This window comes from Herpailurus yagouaroundi, unplaced genomic scaffold (genome assembly GCF_014898765.1).
Source record: "Herpailurus yagouaroundi ecotype Mexico unplaced genomic scaffold, PumYag 483, whole genome shotgun sequence".
Classification (NCBI taxonomy): Eukaryota; Metazoa; Chordata; class Mammalia; order Carnivora; family Felidae; genus Herpailurus; species Herpailurus yagouaroundi.
Genome location: NW_024412700.1, coordinates 4,838,615 through 4,857,980, shown reverse-complemented (window position 1 = coordinate 4,857,980; position 19,366 = coordinate 4,838,615). Strand labels below are relative to the sequence as shown.

Below are 19,366 nucleotides of genomic sequence, written 5' to 3'. Positions count from 1 at the left end.
TATTCACGAAATTAAAAGACAATTAAAATTAAAATGTTCATAAAATTAAAAGAATCAAAGAAAATTCTACAACTAAAATAAAACTCTGATCCACAGGTTAATGGATATTATGTGACAATCAGACACTGGTAAAGAGATAATCTGTAAATTAGAAGTTAGGTCAGAAGAAATACCCAAACCAAAGCGGAAATATTCAAAAGGATAAATATACAGAAGAGTACGGGATAAGGCCAAGGTCAAATACATAAGTAATCTGAGTCCAAGAAGAGGAGAGGAAGAATGGAGCTAAAACACTATTGGAAGAGATGAGAGCTGAGAGTTTTCCAGAAAAGATAAAAGACATTAACCAATAAATGGTCATTTTCAACTGTGAGCAATTTTACCACATTTGGTAACTTCTGGAGACATTTTTGGTTATCTCAACCAGAGGGAGGGAGTGTTGTGGCATCTAGTGGGTAGAACAGAGGCCCTGGAGGCTGCTACACACCCCTCGATGTACAGGATAAAGCCCCACAACAAAGAATTAATGAGTCCAAGATGTCAACAGTGCTGAGGGTGAGAAACCCCGCCTGAAAGTCTCCATATTTGCTGCTTCCTGCACCAAGAAAGTTCTTCCTCCAGCTTTCCATAGGAGCTTCTTTTTCCTCCTTCAGGAATCCTGCTCAACTCTCTACCCAGCTCGGAGAGTCCTTCCCTGAATGCCCTACCCGAAAGCAGGCCTTCCCAGTTATTATCACCTCACTCTACCTCACTCACAGCACTTAGCACAGTCTCAATAGCTTGGTGAATCTCTGTGTTCTATAACCACACAAGAACATTATCCGCCCTTTTTAAGCTTTTTTTTTTTTTTTTTTTTTTTTTGAGAGAGAGAAGAAAGTGTGCAAGTGCATGATGAGCGGGGGGGAGGGACAGAGAGAGGGAGAGAATCCCAAGCGCCCAGAACATGGTCTTATTTACTATCTGTGTCCCCTGTAGGCAGAGCAGTCCCTGGAATGTAACAAGCTCTCAATTAGTATTTCTTAAAGGAACAAATGAATTATTAGAAAACAAAATAAAAATCTAGAAAATTAGGCCTAAAATACCACAATTGCCGATTAATCAATAAAATAAAGCCACTGTCACCAGAAAGATGAAATGTAAAATAAAGAATAAGACGGGCGCCTAGGTGGCTCAGCCAGTTAAGCATCTGACTCTTGGTGTCATGAGGTCATGACCTCGGGGGTCGTGGGACCGGGCCCCGTGTCGGGTTCTGTGCTGACAGCACGGAGGCTGCCTGGGATCATCCTCTCTCCCTCCCTCTGCCCCTCCTCCACATGTGCGCATGTGTGTGCACTCTCTCTCAAAATAAATAAACAGATATTTAAAAAGAGAAAGAATAAAACAACAAATGTCACAGCTCCTTTCATCTATTTTACTTGTTCACAAAGAGTTATGGTAACCGCCTTCAGAGTGAGTTTGCTTCTTCTGCTTGGCAAAAGATGAGCGTTATATACTAAGTCTTTCCAGATCTTCTGGAAACCATATCACAAGCAAGCAACTGAACTTTATAAAAGCCTGTTTTCCCCCTGTATTCTGGAAACTGCCCTTGTAGTCCATCTTTTCCACAGTGGTTCCAGAATAAATTACTTATTATAAAATCCAAAAAAATCCAGAAATGTTTCTAAAGTTTCATAGATGTAAAAATATGTATATATGCATATGCATACCATGCATATATATAACAGCAAAATCAACCCTTATTTAAATGCTATGGAAAAATGTTTATCTAAAGAGACTATTATAAAACTGTTTTTACCTCTCTCTTTCTTCTTTCTTCCTGAGTACGATGTAAAAGAGAAGCCTTTTCTTCCTAAACACAAAAAAAGAGAAAGAAGGTTGTAATTTCAAATTCTAAAATGCTCTCATACAAAAATTATAGAATGTTTTGACCCAAAAGGGATTCTAAGCATCATACAAACATTCTGACTTAATGAGAAATCTGAGCACACGAGGTTATATGGTTCCCTCCTGCCAGATGACAGATCTAATTAAAGTGAGTATTTTAACTAACAGTAGTTTTCCAGGAATAAACTCTGATTTCTTTACACACACAAGAGACTTCACGTGAAACCAGAAATATCTGAATAATGTCAATGCAGGGGCGCCTGGGTGGCTCAGTCGGTTAAACGTCCGACTTCGGCTCAGGTCACGATCTCGCGGTCCGCGGGTTCGAGCCCCGCATCGGGCTCTGGGCTGATGGCTCAGAGCCTGGAGCCTGCTTCCGATTCTGTGTCTCCCTCTCTCTCTCTGCCCCTCCCCCGTTCATGCTCTGTCTCTCTCTGTCTCAAAAATAAATAAACGTTAAAAAAAATTAAAAAAAAAAAATAATAATGTCAATGCATTATATCAATGTCAATATCCTGGTTGTGATTATCACACTAGTTTTGCAAAATACAACTCCCAGGGGAAATCAGGCAATGCAAACAAGAGAGCTTTCTGTATTATTCCTAACAGCTGAACATGAATGTACAATTATCTCAATAAAAATTTTGATAAAACAATTTCTGTACTGTTACTGAATGTTAAAAGAAATCTTTTTTCATCATAAGTAAAACTAAATTTTGAACAAAATTACTCGGTATGTAGAAGGAACCAAAGCAATCAATGGGAAAGTTAAACATTCCTAATAAAATACAAATACATAAAGACAACTCTCCTCTCCCCCGAAGTGTTCCAGTTTACAGTGAATGGGCATTTTATTTTTACAAATGTAATTCAAACTAAAACTAACAGCCCAAGACATTATATATGAATCATTACAAAAATAAATACATTTCTTAACAAAAACAAACACACCATCAAAATAGTGTCAGAAGGCAAGTAATTAAGCCAATTAAAAATTTTTTTTAATGTTTTTATTTATTTTTGAGACAGAGAGAGACAGAGCATGAGCAGGGGAGGGGCAGAGAGAGAGGGAGACACAGAATCCGAAACAGGCTCTGGGCTCCGAGCTGTCAGCACAGAGCCCGACGCGGGGCTCGAACTCACGGACCGCGAGATCGTGACCTGAGCTGAAGTCGGACGCTCAACCGACTGAGCCACTCAGGCGCCCCAGTAATTAAGCCAATTTAAAATTATACATTGAGAGGGGCACCTGGGTGGCCAAGTCGGTTGTGTCCGACTTCGGCTCATGTCATGATCTCCTGGTTCAGGAGTTTGAGCCCCCACCCCCCCGCCCCCCGTCAGCTCTCTGCTGTCAGTGCAGAGCCCGCTTTGGATCCTCTGTCCCCCTCTCTCTACCCTTCCCCTGCCTGTGTGTGCACGTGCTCTCTCTCTCTCCCTCCCAAAAATAAATAAACATTAAAAAAATTATACATTGATATGTGAATCAACAGTGTGCAGAATGAAAAATTTCTCACCGACAAAATTGAAACCAAAGAAATAAATCCAGGGCACCTGGCTGGCTCAGTCAGTAGGCCATGCGTGCGACTCTTGATCCTGGGGTCATGAATTCAAGCCCCACGTAGGGAGTAGAGCTTACTCAAAAAAAGGGGGGGGGGACAGTGGTGCCTGGGTGGCTCAGTCGGTTAAGTGTCCGACTTCGGCTCAGGTCATGACTTTATGGTTCGTGGGTTTGAGCCCCGGGTCGGGCTCTGTGCGGACAGCTCAGAGACTGGAGCCTGCTTCAGATTCTGTGTCTCCCTCTCTCTCTCTGCCCCTACACCACTCATGCTCTGTCTCTATCTGAGTCTCTCAAAAATAAATAAACATTAAAGAAAGAAAAGAAATCCTCCATTTTCCACTATAGAAAATTTCATTTCTTGGGGTGCCTCAGTGGCTCAGTCGGTTAAGCATCCACTCTCGATCTCAGCTCAGGTCATGATCTCAGTTTGTGGGTTCAAGCCCTGCATCAGGCTCTGTGCTGACAGTGCGGAGCCTGCTTGGGATTCTCTCTCTCCCTCTCTCTGCCCCTCCCCTGCTCATGCACACGCGTGCACATATACTCTCTCTCAAAATAAACTTTAAAAGAAAATTTCATTTCTTGAATTTCAAATAAAAAGCCTTTATCTACCACATGTTGAAAGTCAGAAAAATATTTTGTTTTAAATTTTAATTAAAAGGAGTAGGGAGAATGGAAACTCTATATAGTAAAAAGTGCAAAGTTATGATGCTCAGAATTATGGACAGCTTCTAGAGAATAATATAGACCAATTTCTAGCCATTATCCCTGTGTCCATAATTTCTTTTCCTTCTATCTCCATTTGTCCAGATTTAATATATGTTCATTATTTGGTTATAGCTAAAGAGCTGAGATTTCTTAAAATGGTATACCCTGGTACAACTATGAAAAAACATATTTCGTGTCTGAAATTAAACAAGCCAAAATGGTCCACGCTGGCGAAACAGGCACCAGATTTACTTGCCCACACAAACGAGCTCATCAGCCTCACTAACCCCAAAGCCCAGTACTGCGGGCTCCAGGACTTCATGGTTCCCTCCGCCTCGCTGCTCTCATTTACTTCCACATCCGGCGTGCGTATGTATCCAACAAATGCTTACGAGATGACTGATGAGCACTTCCTTTAAGTAGAACAAAGCAGTCTAAAAGACGCAGTGAGCACACCAGCTGAAAAGCACCTTTGGGTTCCAGCAACACGGTACCGAGGCATCGATAGCTTCGAAATCAAAACAGGTGCTAGCTATCAAAACACACAACTAGATTCTAACTCAATACTAGAATTTCTTACAAATTCTATTTAAGTCTGAAGCTTATGATGTGGGAGGCGCCACACAAGCACAAGAGACAGTGCTGGCCGTGTTGACGGTTGAGTATTCTTAACTTCTCATGGCCTGTAAGTCAAATTCCCTGGACACGGGACATCGTATAAACATGAAGGTCACTCCTCCTACCTGTGCTCAGGAGCCACACAGTCTCCTACTCAAAAGACAATTCATTTAAAAAGAATAAAGGGGGGCGCCTGGGTGGCACAGTCGGTTAAGCGTCCGACTTCAGCCAGGTCACGATCTCACGGTCCGTGGGTTCGAGCCCCGCGTCGGGCTCTGGGCTGATGGCTCGGAGCCTGGAGCCTGTTTCCGATTCTGTGTCTCCCTCTCTCTCTGCCCCTCCCCCGCTCATGCTCTGTCTCTCTCTGTCCCAAAAATAAATAAACGATGAAAAAAAAAAAAAAAAAGAATAAAGGAAGTATAGCAAGCAATCCAAAATACTGGATATACAGACACACACCAAAGCCTGATATGTAACTTCAACAATAAAATTGTACTTTGGAAACCGAAAAGGCCTTTCAGAGAATACTCATGCTCCTGAAATATCCTGCAGGGAAAAGAAAAGGGGCTACAGGGAGGGGTCAGCCAAACTCGCACATCAAGTCAGGCACACCACAAAGTCAACTCTAAGAACAGCACTGGCTGCCACCAGCACTGATTTGTCTACACCCAAGCACCGTGCCCTACACAGGAGGGACGAGGGGAGGACACGGGTGCAACACGCAGAGGCCAACGTGGACGGAGGGCTTCCCTCGTCGCGGTGTGAAAGTGGAAGGTCCAGGACCTGAACACGGGTGGGCTAGAACTTATTAACCCACTAAGCAGTAGACCATTTACTTCAAAAAAGAACATTATTATTTTACATTTTGAGAAATCAAAAAAATTCTTTGTCTTCATAAGACATAAGTAATTTGGAAGATATACCAGAAAGGAGGCTGATGGGGAGAAGGAGGCCACAGAAAAAAGTCTTAATCACCAAAATCTGACAGAGTTCAGAAGTTCAGAGTTCAGAGCACAGGATACAAAATGTCGAGAAAAGGTGAACTAAGTAATCAGAGCAGGACACAGAGGCTGCCGTAAAAAGCCAGCCCAGCACAAAGGAAAGGGCGACAGACCACACAATCGATGTCTATAAATTAAGTAGATCATCCCTATGCAGCCCCTGAACAGTAACCAAGTGCCGGATCAGGGCCAGAGCCGCTCGGCGTGGTCCCCATTCAAAAGACATTCAAACGAGGCACAGGAGGAATATCTATTCACTCAGCAGGTACTCAGCGAATCGTGTATCATGCTAGGCCCTAGATATTTTCAAAGTAAGTACGGCACCTGCTCCCCAGGAGCTCACAGTGCGGCGGGAGGACAAAGAAGCCTGCTTACTGAGGACGCGCTGTGTCCCAGACGCCGTTACTCAGCAGTAACCCTGAACAAGGCGGACAGTCCACCCCCGTGCACCGAGGTACAAACAGGGTCCAAGCGCGGGGAAAGAGGGGTGCTCTGCCTCGGCCACTGAGGGACCGCTAAGAAACGGCAAATCTGAGAGGCAACCTAGAAGGAGGTGTTGAGCAGGACGACGAGATGGGAAACCGCGCGGGCGGAGGGACAGCGCACGAGACAGCTGAGCCGGGATGAACCGCACTCGGCGGGGACCGTGGGAGAGTCCGCTCCGGGCCGAGGATGGGCCCGAGGGCTCCAGCTCTGGCTGCGGAGCCCACACCACGGCGGCAGGGATGGGAGGGAGGCGATGACACCCTCGCAATTCAGGGCCACGGAGACGGGGGTGCGCCTCGTGAGTTAGCAGGTAACAAAAGCAACAGTTCAGCTGAGACCCCTGTGACTCCTTCTGGATCACGTCACATCAGGCTGCCAGCCCTTTAAAGCCAACAAAAAACTGCAACCTATTCTCAATCGTTTCCTAAAAGATCACTGAAGGTCAAATATAAGAATCATCTCTTCTCGGGGCGCCTGGGCGGCTCAGTCAGTTAAGCGTCCGACTTCGGCTCAGGTCATGATCCCACGGTTTGTGAGTTCGAGCCCCACGTCGGGCGGTGTGCTGACAGCTTGGAGCCTGAACCTGCTTCAGATTCTGTGTCTCCCTCTCTCTCTGCCCCTCCCTGGCTCGCACTGTCTCTCAGAAATAGATAAACACTAAAAAAGAAAAAGCAAGCAAGCAAGCATCTCTTCTCAATGCCCATTTAAATTAACCAAATTTATGTAAAACATCACTCCACTGCCCTTGTTTTCTATTTCGTGTTAGTCATCCTATCAGAGAACCTAGTCTGACAACCACCAATGTCCTCTGAGGGATCAAGTTCAAACACAGCCTTAGCATGGGGGTATCATGGCTAAAACACTTCTTCTCCCGGCTCCTCATGGGCCATCTCCTGGTGCTGCCTCAAGCGCATCTCTCCCAAGATCCCTAGGCCTCAAGCCCTGCTCCCTTCTGCCCAGGGCGGCCCCACTTCCCTCCTGACCCCAGCACGCACCCAAGCCGCGCCCGTCTCGGGTGAGACTCCGCTTAAACGTCCTCTCGCCCACGAAGCTCCCCCTCGGAGGCCACCGTCATTCCCGTTCCTCCACACCATCCGCCGGGAGCTCGCCGAAGTGACGACGGCCTCGGCGCAGAAGACGCTCGTGGAAGGGCACAGAGCACGCGACTACCTGCGCTAGTCAAAACCACGGAGGCAACGTGGGTGGCACCCACAAGGACGCAGCCTCCGCCATGGGCAGATCACCGTTCAACACGCCGTGCCACGGAGCGCTAGCCACTGAGCGCTGGCGTGGGCACAGTTGGTGTGGGGAGGAGTGCACTGTCAGCCCTCCGAGCAGAAGATCAGAGAGTAAAACTTGAACTCCATCAGTTCCAGCCGCAAGTAAGGAATGATCCGAGCACAGGGAGGTACACGTTGGGCCCCAGTCTGGGAACGAGCAGGCGCAGACCGCGCGGCAGGAGAGGAAGCAGCCCTGCGGGGCCCACAGCCACACAGGCGGAGAGCCCACGGCCGCGCCCCTGCGGACCAAGCTCTAACCACACAAGCCTGACAATGTGAAATATTTAGCAGGGTCTAGATTTACAGGGTTTTATCACTTATAGATAAAACAAAGTGTCTACTTAAAGAGAAAAATGTTTTTTATCTTAATGCACCTGCAGAGGAAAGAGTAAAGGTAACTTTAATTGTATGTTTCTCCTTCAATAAATTATAAATTCCTTCAGAACAAGGCCTGTGTCTTGGTGTTTATAATCCCGATATTTAGCACTGTGCCCAACTGAATGAATGAAGGATTAAATTTAGAAAGAATAAAGGTACAACTGGGAAATCTGAAACTGGAAAGATTTTAAAGTTGACTAGAATGTAAAATCACTTATCTATTGAGGTGGGTATTAGAAAGGCCCTGATCTGTCTACCAACATTTAGTGCCACCAAAATCGGAATAGTGGCCAAACAAATCCTAAATCCAACCAATAATTCCAATGTTCTAAATTCCCTCAGGAGGTCAACAAATAATTCCAAAATGTTGTAAGTATTATAAATCTCATCAACATTCCTTACTTAATCAATCACTCTTACAAATGTTGGTGAGCCCAACTGCATCTGGAAAGTATGACTGCTCAGGTGGACGGGCCAGCTCCTCTGACCGCCAAGCTGCCCTTCTGGACACGCTAAACCCGCCCGTAGAGACAAGTGTCTGAACACGTCCCCACAGCAAACCCTGACTGAGCCCACAGAGTAACCCACACCACGGTGAGTCCACGGTCAGTTACGGCACAAAGCGGGGGTGGGGGCGGGCGGGGGAGGCGGCAAAGGTGGGGAGTAACGGCCACACATGCCACATCGTCCGCAGTACCCAGGCACAGAGGCTGGAAGGTGGAGGACGGCACGGGGAGGATCACGTCTGGGCGCACCTGGACAGAGGGAAGAGTGAAGAAAGGTGACTCCCGGCACGGAGGCCCCTCCCCCTCCAGCAAGACCACCACCTACACCAGCGTCTCAGGGACACTCCTCTGCCACTGTCACACGCTTTAGCACAGCTACACCATCCGCATCGTTATTCACTTAGTATTATTCTTTAAACTTTTAAAACTTTGAACTTTGGACTAATTTTAGACAAAGTTGCAGAAATGATATAGTGAGTTCCCTAATCCCCTCGGTCTCTTACCCTAGCCCCTTTCATAACCAGACTGCATTAGCAAGAACAGGAAATTAACATGGGGCCAGTATCACTAACCGAACCACAAATTTCATTAGAAATTCACCAATTTTTATACTGAAGATCTCTGCCTGTTCTAGGATCCCATCCAGGGTCCTACACTGCAGTTAATTCCCATTTTTTTTTCCTACTCCCTACCGATCTCTAACAGTTCCTCCACCTTTACCTTTTATATCTTGGACTCTCCTCCTCAATCTGAGCTTTTCCAATATTCTCGTACAGTTAGAGAGAGGTTATGCAATGATGATGGCCTTAGACGTTACTGCATACGGTAAAATACATCAGCCATACCTCCATACTTACATAATCAAATAAATATATAAACAAGACAGAAGAAAAATCTCTTCTCACAGAATGCAGTTGATAAAAGTAGGAGAGAGGAAAGGTATCAGCAAACACCACAGTAGTAAACACTGCAGACAAGAGCTACCGAGGCATGCTGAAATTAGTGGGCAGAAGTTTGAGGAAAAAAACAGGATTTGCCTGATCTCAAAGTACCTCCTTAAGCACTTTATCAACTACTACGGGACAGACAGCAAACGTGGAGAACCCCGCAGACGCCACCCAGGTGACCAGGCCCACCAGCGCGAAGGCACGAGGCCATCACGAGCCCTACGGTACTGCTGTCTTGAGCTCCAGTTCCTCCTAAAACTCAACACCATGAAAACAAAACTGCATTCTTACATTTCAAATCAGCTAAATTAAAAAGGAAACACTGGATTACAATTATCAGAGACTAAGTTCCTGGGGCGCCTGGGTGGCTCAGTCGGTTGAGCGTCCGACTTTGGCTCAGATCATCTCACGGTTTGTGGGCTCGAGCCCCACATCAGGCTCTGCGCTGACAGCTCGGAGCCTGGAACTGCTTCGGATTCTGGGTCTCCCTGTCTCTCTGCCCCTCCCCTGCTTGTACTCTGTCTCTCTTTCTTTCTCTCAAAAATAAACAAACATCAAAAAAAATTTTTAGATAAACAAAAGATAAAAATTAAAAAAAAGAAACTAGGTTCCTCAAAGCAAAAGAACAGTTTATCATCCCAATAAAGGAGTGTGAGGTGCTGTGTAAAGCTTCAGGGAAAGCTAAGTCTATAATTTTATTTTTTAATTTTGATATCGAACACCACAGAGAACACAGACTCACGTGTCCATCGTTAGATCAGGCAAATGTTATTTATCCCCCTTCTCTGACAGAATTGGATTCTGAAAACGAATTCCTAACCAGAACACCAGGTGTGGCTATGGTGCAACAAGCTTCAGTTTCAAGAAAGCGTCCAGGGCCCGACCTTCTGAATGCGCCCTTTTATTTGGTACTAGTCTCGGGGTGATTTTAGAAAAGGGATGGGGCTTGTGCCCACCCACTCACCCCGCTCAGGGACACCTTCGCTCGACTCTGTACGCATGGTATTCGAAGTGCTTTCTTCAAGTTGTTCCCAATTCTTTCCCCCACAGTCAAGATGTACTTCCCCTGGCTCAAGGTAAAAGGTTTACATCACAAAGATCTGACGCTCCTCTTGAAGTGACGGACAAGAGGAGACCTTTCTGCTCTCAGGATGGAGAGAAGAGGGTGCTGGTCACGACTGCCCCCATCTTCACAAAGCTAGAGGACTAAATCCCCTACGCAGGAGTGACGAACGGACGCTCTGTTAGGTACTCCTCTCAAACACGGGCAAGGGACAAGACCGCCCTTCGGCTAGGAGAGGCTCTAGCTTCTGCTGCGGGACCCTCGCTGGACCAAAGCCCCTACTGGACCACCACGGCGTCTGGCCCAGCTCTGCTTTTCCACAACACCACACATCACGTCTATGTTCCTGTCTGTCACAAAGTCATCGATGGGTTTTAAAAGGTTACGAAGATTAAAAGAGGAGCTAGACAAAAGTTAGACTTCTTTACTTATTCAGCTCGTGTTCATCTCAAAGCATCAGTGAGCACCTCAGTGTGTACAGACCAGCTCTGTCTTCCCTGGAGACTGAAAACTGGCCACACTTGTCTCTGAGTGATCCGCGAACTGACTCACTGGACAGTGAGGTTATTTACTTTGTTACTAAAGTCACTTTTCATCATACCTTTGGCCAATTAGCAGCTCTAGCCTTTGTAATTAAATACAATGCCCCAGATGAAGCGTTCTCAACTTTTCATTAATTTAATTCACCGTCCCATTCTACACTTACTTTCAGGCTGTTCAGAAATCTTTCCTGTTTGTTCCCCCAAAGTTTAATGGTTTAGGGGTGGTACGCCTTATGGTTTCAAAATAAAGCTTGAGCACGGTGGTTTTACATGGAGACGGGGCTCATAATGGGATAGGTTCACTCTCTCAGCCAGTGCATGAGAAACCACGTCTCAAAAATCTTATCATTTGTTTGATTTGTGCTTCCTCCTATGCAGGCTGTAAGCTTACGAGACTAAAAAGCTAGTTCCAGCGGCTCGCTAACGTGGTCCTTATTATAAATGAAGACATATGATGACAATCATAATTATCCTTAGTGCCTTAATTTACAAGACAATCTTGACCTTCAGACTTCAAAAATGACGTATTTTTCTGTTGTCATAAAACCCCAACCCACGTCAGGCACAGCGGTCAGGTGGGAAAAAATAAAGGCACAGACATAATCCCCATTTGCTATTACCAATACCTGCGTGTAGCTCACACTAGCAAAATAACTATCAATTTCTGACAGTGAAATTCATCAGGTTGCTAGAAGAATAAACCCCACCACAATGCATAGGGAGACTTAGTGGACAGAAATGCACACTAGCCACACAGGCCGTGTATATAGTCCATACTCCATATGCCCATATTCCCAAACTGCAGCCACCAAACACTGACACCTGGCTGACAACCTCATCGTGAGCAAGCATTTCAGAGAAATCACGGATCTGACACCCTAGTTATACTGAAATTAACACTGCTCAGTTTTTACAATGTTCCTTCATGTGCCACCTAAATCATCACACACCATACTTTGGGACAAACAGTGACCTACACTAATGAGGCTAAAGCATGATCAGGCAGGTCAAATTCAGAGACTCTCCAGGGAGACTCAAATGGAAAGAAAGATCAGCCTGTGATAAAGGTAGCATTTCAAATCTATATAGAATGTGTATTATTTAATAACTATTACTGGAAAAACTGGGTGACCTAAATAAATAACAATGTAGCTTTAGTCTATACGTCAAAATAGATCCCTAGGGCTCCTGGGTGGTTCAGCTGGTTAAGCGCCCTCAGTTTTGTGTCAGGTCATGGTCTCATGGTTTGTGAGTTCAAGCCCCACATGCCTGCTTGGGATTCTCACTCTCTCCCCCACTCTCTCAAAATAAATTAATAAACTTAAAAAAAAAAAAAACAGATCCCTAACGGATACAAGATTTATATATATATATAAAGGGCTAGCTATAAAAATGTGAAGGTAATATGAGCACTAAAAAAATCTCCATATGAAAGAAGACTTTCTCTAAGAAAGATGTATCACGTCAACACTAAGTCTTGTTACGGTTTGTCATTTATTTAATAAATTTGAGTACATAAAAATTAGAACTTTCTACATGGAAAAATATAACACAGGTTAATAAAATAACAAAATAGGAACAACTATCTATAATAACGCAAAGCCAATTATTTGTAAAATCAGCAAAAGCTATATAAACAGTGCAGAGAGAACTAAAAATCTTCTAAACCTAAGAACTTCATTTTTACTCATTTTAGAAATATGCAATAGAAACCCAACGAAAGAGGATTTTTCCCTATCTGTTTGGCAAAGACTCAGGGAGCTGCTGTGAGTTACAGACAGCAGGCACTTTCATTCGCTGATAACCCACCTCAGCAATCGAGGTGCATCTACTGACATCCCAAATGTGCATAGCCTTTGAGCTAGCACTTCTAGAAATGTGACCTATACGAATTAAAGGCATTTACAAAGGCATTTACAAGGCCTTATTTACAAGGATATGCACTGCAATGTTGCTTAGTGAAAAACTGACCATAAACGGCCATGAAAATATAAGACAGATAAGTTGTGCAACATTCACTGCACACAGGATCACCGGGCTCTCGAAAAGAATGCGGTCAATCCGCCTGCGCTCAGCTGGAACGATCTCCAAGATGGGTTATCAGGCGGTAAGAGGAGTGCTGCAGCCTGTTTCACATGCTCTAGCAGGTGTTTAAACGAGAGAGGAGCATGCCCCCGGCCATCCCCCCCCCCCGAACACCCGTTTATTCTCCGGCCCCGGTGGGGGGGGAGGGGGGGGGGGGTGAGGGGGGGGGGGGGGGGGGACGTGGACCTCTCCTATTTTCTACTGCTTGAGTTATCACCCATGCCCATGGAACACGTTCTCACCTTTGTAATAAACCAGTGAAGCCACAAGACGACATAAATTTTCAAAACCAGCTCCACGTAAACAAGTCCATACGAAGTGGCTGGGAGGAAAAGAACAGGGAGGCACCACCAAGAAGAACCCCGAGACTGTGACCGCTCCGATTCGTTACATGCATACTGGAAAGCACCGCTTGCGTTTTAAACCCTACAGGCCTAGAAAGAGCAGGGAATTCTCAGGAGCAGTTCTATACCAGTTCACAAAACACACTCATCAAGTGTCTCTGGCGTGACGAGTCGGCGCCCACGGTCCTTTCGACCCTCATCTTCCCTCCACAGCTGTGACACTACCTCTCTTCCTCAACATGTAAACAAGAGTGAATGAAGCAAACTTCCCTCCCTATTTGAGCCTTGAGCTTTAGACACATTATCTTGTCTCCTCTGAAAATTGAATGTGGCCAAACTTCAAAAATGCCATTAACAAAGATGTTTTTCAATAGGACAAAACACGTTTTTTGTTTTTGGCTGTTAAACACATTTAGGGGTAACAAAATGAAGTTTAAAAAAAAATCAGTCATATATAGTTTAAATCAGATTTCATTAACTATCCGAATTTAAAAATTTATGGTCGAAAATCTGAGTGGAAGTCAAAGTACATTTATATAATGTAATTTCCATAAACCAAATGCTCAGACAGACCGCTAACCATATAAAAAGAACTTCAGCATGCTTATTAATATCTTGATTTTTAAAGCAATTATGAAGCTTCCTCTGTTTCACTATTTGGGTTATTTTCCGTTAGCAATTTACTACATTTAACAGTGTAAACAGAATAATCAGTTTCACACCTGTTTTAAGTTGGTATTTTCCCACTCTCATGCACTAACAGAAGAGCAGTTTTACACAACTCAAAGAATAGTCAAGTAAAACACTTCGTTTTGAGTTAATTAAAATGTTAAATGCTAGCAAAAGTATTATTTGTGAATAATGCACAACCTACAATTTGCAGGTTTTTCCTAAGAACCTCTATGAAAATCCAAGAGAAACTAACTTCACGTGCAAGCAAAAAGTATTTAAAGGTGCATCAAATACCGTAAGTGTTAAATATCATATTTATAAAACAAAATGTGCAAAATGATTCCTAATTCAAAAAATATATAGAAAAAGACTGGAAGAACATTTATCCACATATCAATAGTGTATTACTTCTAAATAGAGGGGAGGGTTCCAAAGAAGTAATTTTTCTTTATTTATGGCAGTAATTTAAAATTTTCTGTAATAAACATTATTTTATAATCAGAAAAGAGCCCACTTTAAAAAATAAAGTATCCAAAGCAAAATGCAACAGTTTAAATCCCATTCCGATAAACCTGGAAAGACTCACAGGATACAAACCAGGTAGTGGAACGTGACGCACCTGGGAAACAGAGCGCCAGAGACCTACAGGTGCTGGTGTGGACTCATTACGACACAGCACTCAGGAGGGGCTTCTGGGGGGCTCAGTCGGGTGGGCGTCCGACTTCGGCTCAGGTCATGTTCTCACGGTTCGTGGTTCGAGCCCCACGTCGGGTTCTGTGCTGACAGCTCGGAGCCTGGAGCCCGCTTCCGATTCTGTGTCCCCCTCTCTCTGGCCCTCCCCCGTCTCACTCTCTCTCTCAAAAATAAATGAACATTAAAAACAAATTTTTTTAATAAAAAATTAATTAATTAATTAAAAAAAAGATACAGCACTCAGGAGAACTGTAGTACGTTCTCTCCTTATCACTGAAAAGGTGATGGGGGGATATGTTTATTTATGTTTACACTAGTTCCAGACACTGAAGAAACTGGTAACAGTGGGGAAATCAGGAGTCTTTAGATGGATGGATCTGTCTCATTGTTTTTATAATTTTTTTTCAATTAAAAAAAAAGTTAACACTGCTTTAAAGGCCCCTGACTGGAAATGGAAACATTATTAGAGCAAGGTAATATTAAAAGTAATTCAGTCTGACTTTCTGATTAACAAGAAATACTTTGGTATTACAAGTTGTGAAAAAGAGAAGCCCAGAAAAGATAAGCAATGAAACTGCAGTTGGTCACAGAGATAACATTTTTTCAGGCTCCCATCACGCTTTTCACAACTTCATGTTTTGTTTGTCTTTTTTAATTTTTTTTTAATGTTTATTTCTGAGACAGAGACTGAGCATGAGTGGGGGAGGGGCAGAGAGAGAGGGAGATACAGAATCCAAAGCAGATTCCAGGCTCCGAGCTGTCAACACAGAGCCCGACGCGGGGCTCGAACTCACAGACCGCGAGATCACGACCTGAGCCGAAGCCTGACGCTCAACCGACTGAGCCACCCAGGCGCCCCACACAACTTCAAGTTTTGCAGTAAGTATGTGGTATGAATTGTGCTGCTCGCCCACACACCAGGGTTTACTGATGCCCCTTAAAAACATTAGAGCATTAAAGCTTCATTAAAAGGAAAATTAACTCAAAAGGAAGTAGGGTTTTATTGGAGCCACCTTCCCAGGGCCTGGGGGACGTGCTCCTGGACCTTCCACGGGAAACCGCAGCGCAGCGAGATGGCAGACACGGCGTGTGCAGGCCACACAACCCCCAGCAGCGCGTCCTGGACCACAGACCAGTGGTCCGACACCCGAGCCCTGCAGTTTTTGCCAAAGTTCTGGACTCTCTGGCTCTGATTTCTTCCTTGGAAGAACTTCCAAGGAATGCTAACACATTTAAATTAAAAAGTCAAGGGGCGCCTGGGTGGCGCAGTCGGTTAAGCGTCCGACTTCAGCCAGGTCACGATCTCGCGGTCCGTGAGTTCGAGCCCCGCGTCGGGCTCTGGGCTGATGGCTCAGAGCCTGGAGCCTGTTTCCGATTCTGTGTCTCCCTCTCTCTCTGCCCCTCCCCCGTTCATGCTCTGTCTCTCTCTGTCCCAAAAATAAATAAACGTTGAAAAAAAAATTAAAAAGTCAAGAAGCGAGAGCACAGGGGCAAAGCACCCTGCCGGGGACAAATACCGAGGACGAGGACGGTGGCCTGCCTACCTGTAAGGAGGGAAGAAGGAAACGGAAACACCCTGGAGAGAAAAGGCCCGAGAGGCTGGAGAGGCTGACAGCGGGGCAAAGAAGCAAAGGCAGCACTGAACCCAAGCAACCAGGGAATAGAAACTGATTCCTGTTTTCCAGAGAACAAAGTGTATCAAAAGCCTTTACAATGTGCATACTTTGACCAAGCAATTCAACTTCTTTAATTTATCCTAAAAAATAATTACATTGTTGGCTCTAAAGATGTTCACGATAAAAACAAACAACCTAAATGTCCAAAAAGAAAGGATAAACGGAGGCGCCTGGGTGGCTCAGTCGGAGCCTGGAGCCTGCTTCGGATTCTGTGCCTCCCTGTCTCTCTGCCCCTCCCCTGCTTGCGCTTGGTCTCTCTCTCGCTCTCTCAAAAATATACATTAAAAAAAATTTTTTTTTAGAATAAACATAAATACTTCCAAGTCCACACAATGAGCATGTATTTTTTTTAATTTTCAAGTTGTTTTAAGTTTATGTTTTTTGAGAGACAGAGGGGGAACGAGTGGGGGAAGGGCAGAGAGAGAAGAGAGAGAGAATCCCAAGCACACTCCACACTGTCAGCTCAAGCCCGACACGTAGCTTGATCCCGCGAACAGTGAGCTCAAGACCTGAGCCGAAATCAAGCATCAGACGCTTAACCGACGGAGCCACCCAGGCGCCCCCATGTACGGTAATTTTTAAACATAAAACAAAATTTTAATTTTAGAAAAGAGATGGAACGACTTGACTCTGCTTTGGGATAACATCGAGTCTAAACACAAGGCAGAGAGGAGTGGCTACAGCAAAACACAAAGGCCTCAAAATAAAGCCTCATTCAACAGGTCCGCGGTCCTCCACCAGTCCCTGCTTTTTCCCACTCTGCCTCCGCGCATTCCCTCATTAACGCTACTGTCTGGGGGCGAGGGTGGCCACCCACACACGGACATCACGCTAGCCTTCCGCTCACCAGGTCCTGATGGCACGATCGCCTTTGCACGCCCCTTTCTCTGCCTCTTGTGTAAATGCTGGCAGCCGTGGGAGTTCTGTTCGGAGCCTTCTGAGCGAACCCTTTCTCCTGAGGACTCTGTGCATCGCACAATTTCCACCACCTGCTGATGGACTGAGGGACTCCGGGTCTCTACCCAAAGCTCCAGACCGGCGCTTCCTGAACACCCTCCACCACTCAAACCGAACAACTCCCTAGGAATTTAACGTCTTGGTTCACGGCCTCACTCTCCACTCCGGTAATCCCAGACCAACGCCTGAAGGGCCCCCTCTCATTGCAGAGCTCACCGATTCTACCTCGTCCACGGGCTCTCGAAGGCCCCTCCACTCAGGTGCCCACCACGGTGCGTCAGGCCCGCATTACTCGTCTGCACAACTGCGGCTGCCTCCCTCCCTCGCCTGGCCTCCGACCACCCGCACTGCCCCACACTCATCTCTCCAAAACCCGTTTGCCCACAGTCACTTTACTGCTTAAAATCCCTCACTGGCTCACCCACATGCCTGGATATGCCTGAGTGTGACCCACAGAACCTTTGTGATCTGGGCCCTGACCGCCTCTCACCGGCCTTCTCTCCAACACTGACTCCAGCCACGTTGAGCAATCTGTAGGTGATTACCACTTCTCCGCGGCTGGCCACTTCTGTCCGTGCTGTCCCTCCTCCCCGATGGCAACGAGGTCCATATATACATAGTAGCAAGGATCCCAGTCCAGCATACAAAAGCCTAGGGCACTAACCTTATGCCATTTGCTTGGGGTTCTGGAAACAGGATACACACAGCACGAAAAGGAAAACAAGCTTCGTGCCTCCATTCTGGTATACCACCATCCCAAAGAGCTCCCAGATGGCCCAAAATTTACTGTGATACTCCCTACTTCACTCACTTCTCTTCTATACCCTCACGTGACTGCCTCCTGCCCTACGGTTGTCATGGTGACAACCCACAGACACTCAGCCCAAAATTATCTACGCCCCCTGGCCCGACTGTGTGCCCCCCCCCTTCTCCAAGGGTGGCTGGATCAAAGAGGTAAATGATCTAAATAAGTAAATTCCCACTGCTGCAAATAAATGACACCTGCTTAGGTTTCTAAGGCGCAGCGCTACAAAACTGTCTGAGTCAACTACGTTTCACGAAAACATCTACTGAAAATTTATTTGCTGATAATCTTTGCTTTTTAACTGCTTCATATTTGCATAACAGTTACATAGCCAGTAACCACTGACTCAATATAGTAGGCGGGAAGGAAAGCCATAATATTTAAATCCTAACAGGCTGTTAAGACAGAAGACTGGCACATGTAAGTCGTGTGTTACCAGCATTTACAACTTAGCTGAAACGGATACCCCTTCTGCGGTGGCTTCAGCATATTTCCACAAGGTCTCTGGGGTTGCTTCCCTTTAAGAGGTGGAGCGTGACCCCCACCCCCACCCCACCCCCGACCTTGAGTGTGGACCGGATAGACAAACAGAATCCGACAAAAACGTATGTGACTTTCAGGACCGCCTCGCACAGGCATGCCGCTCTCTCCCTGCACTCCCAGGTCACACGCCACGTCAGGAGGACAGTCAAGGAGTTCTAAGGAGAGGTGCACGTACCAGGGACCTGACACCTCCCACCAAGACCCAGCACTAACTTCCGTGCACGGGGACGAGCCAGCCCAGGAGTGGCTCCCCCAGCACGTGGACGAGCCAGCCCGCCCAGGCAAGGCTTTAGGCACCGCAGCCCCACAGAGATCCTGAGCCAGAAACACCACCAACTGCTCTCAGATCCCCGTCCCACAAAACTGAGTGGACAACAAGAACGTACTGCTCCAAGCCACCATTCTACAGGAACTGTAAGTACCATGTCCTTCATTCACTGGAAATTAAGAAAGGGGTAAAGCAGGTATTGTGACATTTAGATTAATGTAATTTAAATGCACACTGAAGTCCTGTTTTGTAATCTGCTTGTTTCCATTAACAATGAATCCTTTTAATAAATATAAGACATTAAAATATAAATATTAATAACGGCTGTCTAGTATTCCGTTACACTGTTGTATTA

The 19,366-nt window shown here is 45.6% G+C and overlaps 1 protein-coding gene across 2 annotated transcripts in view; it reads right to left on the bottom strand.

Moving 5' to 3' along the window:
- Positions 1 to 18,149, bottom strand: part of UBE3C (ubiquitin protein ligase E3C) — a 110,778-nt gene extending 92,629 nt beyond the window's left edge. For both annotated transcript variants that reach the window (XM_040464505.1, XM_040464506.1), the window contains exons 1-2: positions 18,060 to 18,149; positions 1,796 to 1,849 (exon numbers count right to left, since the gene is read on the bottom strand). In XM_040464505.1, the coding sequence (XP_040320439.1) occupies positions 1,796 to 1,849; positions 18,060 to 18,134 (129 nt within the window). In that variant the 5' untranslated portion in view covers positions 18,135 to 18,149. The remainder of the gene's footprint in view (positions 1 to 1,795; positions 1,850 to 18,059) is intronic.
- Positions 18,150 to 19,366: the final 1,217 nt, after the last annotated feature.